We start from the raw sequence: 12,919 nt of genomic DNA, 5'->3' as shown, positions 1-12,919 counted from the left end.
AAATGTGTATGCTTCAACTCTAGAATCACACTCAACATCTTCACATGGTCTCCTTATATGAGAAGTTCTCAGGAACTGACACTGATTGAGAGAACCACTGATCAAGTCATCACCTCTCAATTTATTCCAGATCACTTGTTTATGGGGGACTTGACTGCATCATTTAAGTTATTTTTCTCCTGTTTTTGAAAGGCATTTCTAGTTTAGTTTGTGTAAGGTAGGTAGATATTTATATGACCACAGTTTACATAGATCATGATTTGCTGCTAGAAGTAACCTGATTATAACTAATTCTGAATTGCCTGAAGATTTTAGACAAATGTTATTCAAATATAGGTGTTTTAGCTTTAAACAGACTTAAAAATACAGATTTTTGGAAAAGATAAATTGAAGAGGTCATTATTTTTTTTCTTTCTTCTTCTTTTTTTTTTTTTTTTTTTGAGACAGGGTCTCACTCTGTTGCCCAGGCTGGAATGCAGTGGCACAATCACAGCTCACTGAAGCCGCTACCTCCTGGACTCAAGCAGTCCTCCCAACTCAACCTGCCAAGTAGCTGGGACTATAGGCATGTGTCACCTGCCTGGCAAAATTTATTTTCTTTAGAGACAGGGGCTCCCTATGTTGCCCAGGCTGGTCTCAAACTTCTGTGTTCAAGCAATCCTCCCATCTCAGCCTCCCAGAGTGTTGAGATTACAGGTGTGAGCCACTGCGCTCAGCCCATAGTGCTTTTTTGTTGTTGTGGTGGTGGACTTTTGTTCTTTTTTGAGACAGAGTCTCACTTTCATAGAAGTTAAGAGTACAGCAATGCAATCACAGTTCACCGCAGTCTCAACCTCCCAGGCTCAAGTGATCCTCCCACCTCAGCTTCCTGAGTAACTGGGACCACAGGTGCACACCACTACACCTGGCTGATTCTTTATCTTATTTTGTTTGTAGAGACAGGGTCTCACTATGTTGCCCAGGTGATCCTTCTGAACTCAAGTGATCCTCCTGCCTCAGCCTCCCAAAGTGCTAGCTAGCTAGGATTACAGGTGCTAGGCCACTGTGCCTGGCCCCATAGTGCTTCATTGGTTTATTGGTTATTTTAAATAGTATGCTTCTGAACACAACAGTTAGATTTATGTATCTTTTCTCTTCTCTTTTTTTGAGACAGAGTCTCGCTCTATCACCCAGGTCGGAGTACAGTGGCGCGATCTTGGCTTACTGCAACCTCTGTTTCCCGGGTTCAAGCAATTCTCCTGTCTCAGCCACTCAAGTAGCTGGGATTACAGGTGCATGCCACCATGCCCAGCTAGTTTTTGTATTTTTAGTAGAGACAGGGTTTCACCATGTTAGCCAGTCTGGATTATATATCTTTTCAGATTTTTTGCTTCCTTTTCATCCCATCTTGTTTATATTAATATCTTAACACCTTTTTAGTAACATACCAAAATTTATTTTATCCTGTTTACAATACCTAAAAGTCATGCTTTTCAAATTTTTAAAAGGAAAATAAACAAATAAAAATCAGCTGGGCATAGTGGTGTGTACCTGTAATCCCAGCACTTTGGGAGGCCAAAGCAGGAGGATGGTTTGAGCCTAGGAGTTCAAGGTTACAGTGAGTTATGATTGCATCACTGGACTCCACCTGGGCAAAAGAGTGAGCGAAATCTTGTCTCTTAAAAAATAAATAAGTGAGGCCAGGCACAGTGGCTCATTCCTGTAATCCCAACACTTTGGGAGGCCGAGGCAGGTGGATCACTTGAGGACAGGAGTTCAAGACCAGCCTGGTCAACATGGCAAAACCCCATCTCTGCTAAAAATACAAAAATGCCAGGCATGGTGGTATGTACCTGTAATCCCAGCTACTCAGTAGGCTGAAGCAGGAGAAATCACTTGAACCTGGGAGGCAGAGGTTGCAGTGAGCTGAGATTGTGCCACTGCACTCCAGCTTGGGCGACAGAGCAAGACCCTGTCTCAAAAAATAAAAATAAATAAATAAATAAAATAAAAATTTGAAATGGTTGTAAATCTTACATTTCTTGGAAACATGTTGTGATTAGCTTCTTTCGGCAAAATAGTTGCTTATTATTTGTCTAAAAACAGACCTATTACTTACTTGTAGTTAATGTTCATTTTTGCCCTGAATTATATAATTTTCCACGTTTTCGAAATTTTAATTATAAAATTATGCAGTTGCATTTTCTTTTATGTTCTATGACTTGCTGTTTCTGTTATTGGACATAGGTTATTTTCAGACTGTCATAGCTTTCATTACTAAAGATACCTGACTTGCCTAACACAAAAGTACTTATTTGTTTACACATATACATATGTATATGTATTTAAGTATATGTATACTTAATCATATAGCTGATACCTAGTTTTTAAATTTTTTTTTTTTTTTTTTTTTTTTTTTTTTTGAGACAGAGTCTTGCTCTGTCACCCAGGCTGGAGTGCAGTGGCGCAATCTCAGCTCACTGCAAGCTCCACCTCCCGGGTTCACGCCATTCTCCTGCCTCAGCCTCCCGAGTAGCTGGGACTACAGGCGCCCACCCCCACGCCCGGCTAATTTTTTGTATTTTTAGTAGAGACGGGGTTTCATCGTGTTAGTCAGGATGGTCTCAATCTCCTGACCTCGTGATCCGCCCACCTCAGCCTCCCAAAGTGCTGGGATTACAGGCGTGAGCCACCACGCCCGGCTAGTTTTTAAATTTTAATGAATTTTAGCATCTGAGTAGTGGAAACAACTGTAATTGACATGTCAGTCCAGGTTTTTAAAGTAACTTAATGTTTGTGATATTACACACTAAGGCAGATTTTGTGTCCTTGACTACTGTATCATTAATTAACTACTAGCAATTAATTTCAGCCTCATATACTATGAGTGATAGACATGGCCTTTTTTTATTATGTAATGTTTCTTATTGATACAGATGGCTTAAGCAAAATCAGACTAAACTACAGTGATGAATCACCTGAAGCTGGTAAAATGCTTGAAGATGAACTCGTCGACTTCTCAGAAGATCAGGATAACCAGGTAAAACTTAATGCTTGGCAAAAAGTTCTAATGTTTTATCTAATTAAAAGTTTTTCTGGCTGAACATGGCGGTGCACACCTGTAGTCCCAGTGACTTGGGAGGCTAAGGCAGAAAGATCTCTTGAGCCTAGGAGTTTGAGTTCAGCCTGGGCAACATAAGGAAACTCCATCTCTTAAAAAAAGAATGAAAAAAGGAAAAAGAAAAAAAATCTTACTTTATAAAGTCTTGTAAAGCAATTTCTTCAGCTAGTAATTTATCATGGCTTCTGGATTTGGATCATATCTTAAAAAACAAATTCAGCTTTCAAGTCAGAAGTTGCCAGGATAAATGTATACATGCTGTTGTTGCTGCTACTGTGGTGTGGACTGAACTTTAATGTAATATTAATTAACCCCACCCTAACTCAGCTACCACCACCAATACCCACCTTTCTATTTCAAAGCATTTATGGGTCATACTTAACCTTTAACCTCACTTGACATTCAAGAAGCAAATGTTTAAACCTTCAGTTATATGGTACATGAGTACCAAAAAAATTATATTGTTTTCCCATTTTTCCAGTTATTTTTTTTCTCCTGCCTGATTCAATTTATATGTGTCATGGCAGAAGCAGATGATATTTAATTAAAGTTAATATAGATGAATTCTGACTTTTCCTTAGAGTCTCATTTGTCCTAATAAACAGTATGAACACCAAGAATAAAGTATATCTGTGAAAATACTTTACTTTTTCGCTTCTGTTAAAAGAGGATTTTATATTGAGAAAAGTTTATAAGAATCCTACAGCATACCATTTTGTTAATTCTCTGACCTTTCATTAGTTGTTAGGACATACTGAGTTGTATAGTAGTGAAGATGGCTTTATGCTGTACCATCTCTCCTTTTTGCTTAATCTTCTGGTGAACAAAAGGCATTTTATGATATCTCTTGGTTTACAATGTATGGCAGCTAAATACAGCTTTTCAATCCAACATATATAGGAATTACATTCATGGTTTATAATGAGCACTTAGGTACTTTTGGTTATAGCAGTTACCTGTGATGTGAACAAGCTAATGTAACTGTGCTTTATTATTACTATTATTCCTACTATTGGTTATTCCATTCGTAAAGTTGCCAGAAGCTTTCTCAAAGAACAACAATGACCAAAAAAGCCTTGTTTATTTTACATTCAAGAGAATCTACAGAATAAGGACACAGTGTCCTTAAGTTAGCTTCTCTCAAGTGAGATGGATATATGGGTTTCTCAAGGAAAACAGTGTTTCCAAAAACCCTTTAAATATTTCTGATGTAAAAACATTATTCATGTAAAATAACATGTTATTTTATATCCTATTGTGAAATAGCTGTCTTAGCCAACAAGCTAAATTTTTGTAAAAATAAACTAAAATCAGAGCAGTAATATTTGGTGGCAGAAGAATCAGTCATATATTCAGTCTTAAAGATTTATTCTAGATTGAGTAAATAGATGTAACAATTTGTTATAAACCTCTGGTAGTTTATTTTCCTTAAAATGTCAATGTTGTAGCATTAGATAATTGGAATTAAGTAACATACCACATCTCTAGTGTCTAATCACCTAAATAGAGAAAAATTTTTGACAATCATCACAAATATTTTTGTCTCCAGTGTGCTATTTTGTTAGGTTATTAGTTATTTAGATTATGTATTTTCAATATTAACAGTAGGCTGTCTTTTATAGGATGATAGCAGTGATGATGGATTCCTCGCTGATGACAACTGCAATTCAGAAATAGGACAGTGGCATTTAAAGCCTACTATCTGTAAACAGTAAGCATTAACTGTGTATCTTGCAAACTACATAATTTTTATTTAAGTATGCTCATAAAATAAAACATAACAGGACAGTTTTTTTTTTTTTTAAAATAAATACTTAAGCAAAACTCATAAATGCTGTCAGAGTCAGTGAGGAAACTTGAGGCATGCTATCCAGGGATTAAAATGGGAAGAATGGGTAATCATTTCAGTCCTCCATTTGCCAGTTTCCCCAGCCTCTGCATGCATATGTCCACATACAAATGTTTTGTTTTGTTTAAATTTTTTATGTGTATATTTTTTGAGACAGAGTCTTACTCTGTCGCCCAGGCTGGAGTGCAGTGGCACGATCCCAGCTCACCACAACCTCCGCCTCCCAGGTTCAAGTGATTTTCATGCCTCAGCCTCAGGAATAGCTGGGACTACAGGTGCATGCCACCATGCCTGGCTAAGTTTTGAATTTTTAGTAGAGATGGGGTTTTGCCATGTTGGCAAGACTGATCTCAAACTCCTGGCCTCAAGTGATCCGCCCCTCTCAGCCTCCCAAAGTGCTGGGATTACAGGCGTGACCCATTGCGCCCGGCCACAAGTTTTGATAGTGAACCACTATTCCTTTTTACCTACAGTGTTTTGGAGCAGAAATCACTATATATCAAAACAGTAACATGGGGTTGGAGTTTACACTGATTCCTTAGCTACTTTATGAAGGCTGTGGAGTAACCCAAGGCAGACGTAAGAGACATGTTCCAACTGAGAACTCCAATTAAGAGTGAGTCAGTTTTGATTTTTAGAAGTACGTGTTTCTTCTGAGATGCTGAACTTCTTAGGTGAAGTATTACCTATTTCTAGATTTAATCTCCTTTGACTTTTTTTATAGAAAATGTTGACAGAAACTCTATTAAGAGACTTTGAAAATGCAGCATCATTCTACAGAAAAATAGAGACCTAGAGTAGTTAAAGAATCTGCTCCAAACTTTATAGAATTTTAGAAGAAAGAACCTAGATCACTTCCAGACACGGTGGGTCACACTTATAATCCTAGCACTTTTGAAGGCCAAAGCAGGAGGATCGCATGAGGCCAGGAGTGCAAGACCAGTTTGGGCAACACAGTGAGACGCCATCTCTGGAAAAAGTTAAAAAAAAAAAAAAAAAATAGCCAAGTGTGGTGGCTAAAAAATAACCTAGATTTTTTTAACATTTGAGGAGTTTGGGCTCTATATTAGACTTCCTTACTTGAGTTTACAACATAGCTTTACAGAACTAAAATACTGAAAGTTGAATCTTCAGCCATCAATATTTATGTACAGAGTTATACAGAGTGTTCTGAAGTGGAATCTTGAAAAAAAAAAAAAACATGTTCTAAACTAATTATTTTACGTGATGATTACCTGTTTTGTTACCTATAATAAGTTTTAGTTGAAAATGAGATTTTTGGCTGGCCGCAGTAGCACATGCCTATAATCCCAGCAGTTTGGAAGGCTGAGGCGGGCAGATAGCTTGAGCCCAGGAGTTCTATACCAGCCTGGGCAACATGGAAAAACCCATCTCCACAAAAAAATTACAAAAATTAGCTGAGCGTGGTCACATATGCCTGTAGTTACAGCTCCTGAGGAGGCTGAGGTGGGAGGATCACCTGTGCTCAGGACATTGAGGCTGCAGTGAGCTGTTATTACGCCACTTCACATGGTGACAGAGTGAGACCCTGCCTGAAAAAAATGGGCTGAGGTTGGGGGGATTATTTTCTTTCTACTTTTTCATGGCCCTTCTTTTGTTGATTTAGAATATGGGGATGTTCAAATTTTCAGAATTGTTTGACTTTTTACTAATTTTGAAGTACTTTTAGAAACCAACTACAGAATTTTAGTATAAAGTATAGCTAAAATACGGTTAATATTCTATAATTCTATATTTAATATGTCCATAGATATTTAAGTATTATTAGATTATAAAGTTCGTATGTGTCTTATAAGGTTCATTTTTTTTTCCCTCAGTAGTACTGAGTCATACAAAGGGGATTTTGAAGGTTTTAAATTTGATTGTTTATAATATGCCACTTTTAATCCTTTTGTGCCTTTGTAATATTATGAAGTATTCGACTTTTGGTCATTTTTACCCTGCAGACCTTGTATCCTACTTATGGACTCACTCCGAGGCCCTTCTCGGTCAAATGTTGTCAAAATTTTAAGAGAGTAAGTTCACACTTTATTTCGTATTCTGATGGGGATGAAGAACTATGTATATTTATATATGTGTGTATTCTTAATATATATGAATTATTGCAGGTATTTAGAAGTGGAATGGGAAGTTAAAAAAGGAAGCAAAAGAAGTTTTTCCAAAGATGTTATGAAGGGCTCTAATCCAAAAGTACCACAGCAAAACAACTTCAGTGACTGTGGTGTATATGTATTGCAGTATGTAGAGAGCTTTTTTGAGGTAGGTTTCAATTTGTTGGATCTGATATAATAAATAATAAAATAGTGCATTTAACTTTACCTTAGTAAAAAACACAATAAGCAAATATTTTAAAGAGTTTCAAAATTATTGTTTCAAAAATTATTCCATGGAGCAAAAACTTCTAAATGGAAGAACCTTCAAGGCATAAAAATAGTATATTTACAGTTCATTAAATCCAAGGCTTGTTGAGCTCATTCTATCACTGAACAATCAACCTGCCCTCTCTACTAGCCCTTTCCACCTTAAGAAATCTCTCCCATGATTCACACTGCCTCTTTTAGCCTCTTTTCTCCTCTTCATAGATATATTTCTTAAGAAGTGTTTATATTCACTCTCTAATTCTACAGATTCTACTTCTCAAATCTCTAAAATCTGGCTTTATCCTTACCCTTATGTTAAAATTGCTCTTGACTTCCCAGCACCCTTTGACAGTGTCAACCATTTCTTCCTCACTCTCTTGCTTTGACTTCAGAGGTGCAGTACCACACATAACCTCTCTTCTATATTCTTTACAGTGATCTTGACTCCTATCTTCACCATACAGTGGATGACCACTAGGTTCTGTGAATTGTGTCATTTAATGTCAGATAGATTTACTTCTTTATCCTCGAGTGTCACTATTCTGAACTGCTATACCAATCTCTAACAGATTCCTATGACTCCTGCCTTCTGTTTTTCATGGTTGTTTTCCAAAAACATAAATCTAATCCTGTTACTTTCCTGCTTTAAATCTTATAGTGGCTTCCTGTGGCTGTTGATTTACAGACCAAAATCTTTCACGTGATTAATAAGCACCTATGTGATCTGGCCCCCTATTTAAGCTTCTAGCCTCATTTTCCCACCATTTTCACTCTAGCTTTAATACAACAGCCAGCCACCTGAATGGCATTGCTTCGTGTTCTTTCTTGCCTCTAGGCCTTGATTCATATTTCCTAACCTGGAATACTTTTTTGTTGCTTCTATCATACCTTGGCTGTCTAACATACATTCATTCTTCAGGTCTTAGCCTAAACATCACTTCCTCTTGCAATTGCATAAAACCCAGATATGTATTTTCACAGTACTCTATACTTCTGTCATAATACTTGCCATATTTCTTGTTTTAATTGTTGAATTACCTGTCTTTCTAAACTGGAGCTGGCAAACTTGTTAATAAAGTAGTAAATATGTTAGGCTTTGCAACTGTACAGTCTCTATTGCCTCTTAGTTCTGCTGTGGTCCAGTGAAAGCATCTGCAGACCATATATAAATGAGTTAGTGTGGCTGTGTTCCAATAAAACTTTATTACAGAAACAGGCGGTGGGCAGAATTTGGTCCACTGGCAAACCCTGATCTAGACTATAAGATCTGTGACAGAAACTGTGTCTTGTATCTCCAATACCTAACACAGTACTTGGCATGTAATAGATAATACACAAATACATATTGAATGAGTTGTTGAGTTTTCTTATTTTTAACTTTGGAATGTTTCTGTGATTGAAATGAAAGGTTATTTATTACAGTTTTCTAATATGCATTTAATTGTTTTATTTTCAGAATCCAATTCTCAATTTTGAACTACCTATGAATTTGGCAAACTGGTTTCCTCCACCAAGAATGAGAACAAAAAGAGAAGAAATCCGAAACATAATTCTGAAGCTACAGGAAGATCAGAGCAAAGAGAAAAAAAAGCATAAGGACACTTACTCAACAGAAGCACCTTTAGGCGAAGGAACAGAACAATATGTCAATAGTATCTCAGATTGACCATTTCTGTTATTGTTATTTCTACCTTCAGAAACTAAATAACTTTCAAATTTGGGTATAGACAGTAAAGAACTGAAGTGCTCACTACTCAGTGATTTGGAAATTTTGATGCTTGTATAAATGTCACATAATTAATTTCCAAAGGCGTATGTATTAAGTAAAAGTCTGTAAATATGTTAATGAGGCCAATTTTTCCAGCATTTATAATTATTTTTTTCACTTGTTAGGAAGCTTTTGTTATGTATTTTCTGTTAATAGTACCTAAAATTGCACTTCTAAACACAAATAAAAAGAAAATATTTATAGGAGGAAATGATTAATTTGATATTCTTTAGTGAACTTGTTTAATTCCTCAGTGGGTGTGACATAGTTCATGGGAATATTCAAATATCTATGGTAATATTTTGACCCTTTATATTTGTTCTAAAATAAGTCAAAATGTGAAAATAATATTAAATCTAAGATATTTTGAACGAAGCATCTTTATATGCTTGTGTAACAGGAACAAAGTAACAGCCTTTCAATTCATATACTGCCTTGTGTTCAGTGAACCCAAGAAATGTAATAAATATTTGTAATTTTACACAAATATTTAAGAGGAAAGAGTATTAAGAGCAATTCAAAAAAAGTAACCTTATACTACCAAAAAATAACTATTCTTGCATATATTATCATCGAATGCATTTTTGAAGACATCAAAGACTCAGGTTAAAACTATTTTGGTAAATGCAGCTTGAATTTCAAATATCCCGTGTTACCTTTCTCTATTACAGCTTAAAGTATGCTACAATCTGTGTCATATAGTTAATTGATAAGCATTTTTAATCTGTGTAAACACAGGAATTTAAATAGGAATTTACTATTTTTTTGTAAAGCTTTTGCTATTTTTTCATTGCTCATTTTGTTCTTATTATTTTGATAAAGTATCAGACTTTTTGCTTGAGTTTTTCAGTGTAAATTATTTTTTACATGTAAAAGTACTGTATTCAACCAATTGCATAATACAGCAAAAATCTTTAAATTCCCCTTTAAAATAACTAAAATTTGATGGTTTCCATGACAGATTTATAGCACATATAGGGATCTTGCATATATCTGCAGAAACTTCATTATTTTTCAAATGAAATGATGTATACTTCTTTCAAATGAACTTTGAGACTTGAAACATATTTTAGTCATTTTTTGTTAAATATTGAATTTTTAAATACACATATATCAAAAAGTTGAGAATAAAAAGAAAGCCTAATCATCAGCAATTATTTTATTTTTAATTTGGCCATCTCTGACATTGCAGTCAATATCTTAGGGTATTTTCTTGAATTTAATAAAGTCCCATGGGTGGGTTCAGGGTGAATGGGAGTGTTAACAACAACCAAAAAATATCTATTGAGACACAATAGAGTCTCAGTAAGAGAAATATTAAAATGTAAGAAAGGTCACCATTAGTGATATCAATTGTAGTTTGTTAGTTTGAACTATATTTCTGATTATCTCTTTATAGTAATAACTTAGAGCTGTTAGCTCAGATATCTTAATTAGATCAGATATGAAAAGTTTAATTTTATTATTTACTGAACATGGCAAAATGCTTTTCAATCTCTAATAAAACTGGGATAAAAAATTTAAGTTGTTTTTTTAAAAACCTAATAGCAATAAGCAAAATTGGCATACATAATTTTTTTTTTAATGAACTGTATTTTGTCAGAATCTGAAGATACTATTCTAAAATGCCTACTTGTTTTTGTGTTAATTTGTAATGGTTACATTTTGCACCCTTAGATAATGTTTGATGAGATAAAAATATAATTTATCCCTTGTACCAACTCAAGTCAATCACATTTTAACATGAAAAATACAGATTAATGTATGTCAGCTTTCTAGAGGTAGAATACTCAGCTATTTGATGGTATTTTTTCCACCCCATGTGAAATTTTATTTTTGGAAGTTATGTTAGTGACATTGCAATATATATTGAAATCTTTGGAGGCTGCCAGGTTGAGCTTCAAAACTAGACTTGAGAATCTTTGGTGTATATGCACATTCACTTGATAATTGTGTACTCTATGTAGTTTAAAGTGGGATCAGACTTTTAAAATGTGTTATTAGTACTTAGAAGTTGTGAAACAGAACTTATAGTGGTTTGTTACTAGACACTGAAACTGCATGACGAGTATCTGGTGTCTTAACTAATTAGATAGATCTGTTGTATTGGTTTTCTTGTTGGATAGAATAACAGTTAATCATTTTTAGAAGAGTCTTAGATTACTTGCCATAAAATTTGTATGTGTCTCAGCTCTTGTTGGTTTAGGAGCAGAGGTGGTGTTTAGTCCCTTCCCTTTAATGTTGCTGTGCTACTTCAGACAGCTGAAAACTTAATGGTATTATTTCAAGTTCACATAACCCTAAAAAAGCTTTTCTTTGTGTAGTAACTTGTGCTTAAACTTTTAGTCAATTAAATGTAGGAGGTTTTATTTGAAAACATAAAATGATTCTCTAAATTACATCGTTTTAAGCCACCAAAATGAATTCAGTAACTTTTCTTTAAAAACAATGATCTCTGAAAACTGTGAGACAATGTAAAAAGAATAAGTTTCAATTCCCCTAAAATCAAAAATTGTATTTAAAATCTCAGACAATTCACTGAACAGGAATAATAAAGAACATATTTTAATATATAATATGACCAAGAGTTTGGTGGAGCAAAGCGACTGGAATATAACAATGGAAGGGAATACCTTGGTCAGAAGAAACAACTCTTAAGACTCAGTGTAGTGCTGTTTGTCTAGAAGAGATAACAGATAACAAGGCTGCTCTTTAGATCACTGTAAGGACAAAAGGAGAGGGAGATTATTAAGGTGAACTACAGGCTGTCTAGTCAAGTGGACGTAAGTAAATAGTTGAAGACCACTAAGTGCAGAGAGGCAAAACTAGACTTATGTACTAAGAAATGTGCTAAAATACTCCAACAGGGATTTCTGGTACATTTGTCATTTCCTACTCAGCAAGAAGAAAAAGAGTTATGAAAACTGCTATTCCAAAACTTATTACCTGTAGAGGGAGAATTGGTTGATTAAGTGAAAGCAATGTGAATTATGGGGTAAAGTAGCCCAGCCCTACCATCTTAATTCTTAGAAGCCAGATCAAGGAATAATGCTAGCGTTTCCTAAAATACCATTTAGGAAACCAGAGTACAACGTACTTAGAGAAAGATGCCATCGACTCATGGCCTAAAATACTCGTAAAAGTTAAAAGCATAGAGGTCTTTATTGTCTTCATTACAAATGATTACGGTTAAATTGTCCTTAGTGGACATGATTACAGTGAGAAGGATGGTACCCAAAATCAGTTTGTTTGTTTTTTCTTAAATTTGAGACAGGATCTCACTCTATCAACCAGGCTGGAGTACAGTGTGGCACAATCTTGGTTCACTGCAACTTCCACCTCCCTGGCTCAGGCGAATTCTCCCACTTCAGCTTCCTGAATAGCTGGGACTACAGGCGCATGTTACAAAACTAGGATTTTTATCTAAATATGTATTAAAATTATCCAAAGAGCTTTACAAACTATAAGAATTTCCCAGTTAGTTCTGGTGCACACCTCCTTTTGGCAAGCCACTGATTTGAAAGGATCAGTATTTGTCTCTGGTGGCTTTCTAGTTGCTGGTCCCAAAGGTAAGTGAGGCTTGTCTGCGTTTTCTTCTCACCAGTGCTTTAAGATACGCTTTAAGTGCTTGCCTCAAATTCCCATTGAGAACTTGATTGAGGAGGTCGTGCTGTTACTAAGCATTGAGAAATTACAAGTGGTGTATCTCTTATCTGAAATGCTTCAGACCAGAGGTGTTTCAGATTTTTTTGTATTTTAGAGTGTTTGTATTCATACTGTTGAGCATTCCAAATCTGAAATCTGAAATGCTCCAAGGAGCA

General features: G+C 35.3%; 1 protein-coding gene across 6 annotated transcripts in view; it reads left to right on the top strand.

The window, feature by feature from the left end:
* SENP6 (SUMO specific peptidase 6) overlaps window positions 1-11,666 on the top strand; it is a 118,455-nt gene extending 106,789 nt beyond the window's left edge. For all 6 annotated transcript variants that reach the window (XM_003271132.3, XM_030809313.1, XM_030809312.1 and 3 more), the window contains 5 exons: window positions 2,916-3,019; window positions 4,723-4,811; window positions 6,917-6,985; window positions 7,079-7,229; window positions 8,787-11,666. In XM_003271132.3, coding sequence (XP_003271180.2) covers window positions 2,916-3,019; window positions 4,723-4,811; window positions 6,917-6,985; window positions 7,079-7,229; window positions 8,787-8,996 — 623 coding nt within the window. In that variant the 3' untranslated portion in view covers window positions 8,997-11,666. The remainder of the gene's footprint in view (window positions 1-2,915; window positions 3,020-4,722; window positions 4,812-6,916; window positions 6,986-7,078; window positions 7,230-8,786) is intronic.
* The last annotated feature ends 1,253 nt before the right edge of the window (window positions 11,667-12,919 follow it).

Source organism: Nomascus leucogenys, chromosome 3, assembly GCF_006542625.1.
Source record: "Nomascus leucogenys isolate Asia chromosome 3, Asia_NLE_v1, whole genome shotgun sequence".
Classification (NCBI taxonomy): Eukaryota; Metazoa; Chordata; class Mammalia; order Primates; family Hylobatidae; genus Nomascus; species Nomascus leucogenys.
This window is presented reverse-complemented; position numbering and strand designations above follow the sequence as displayed.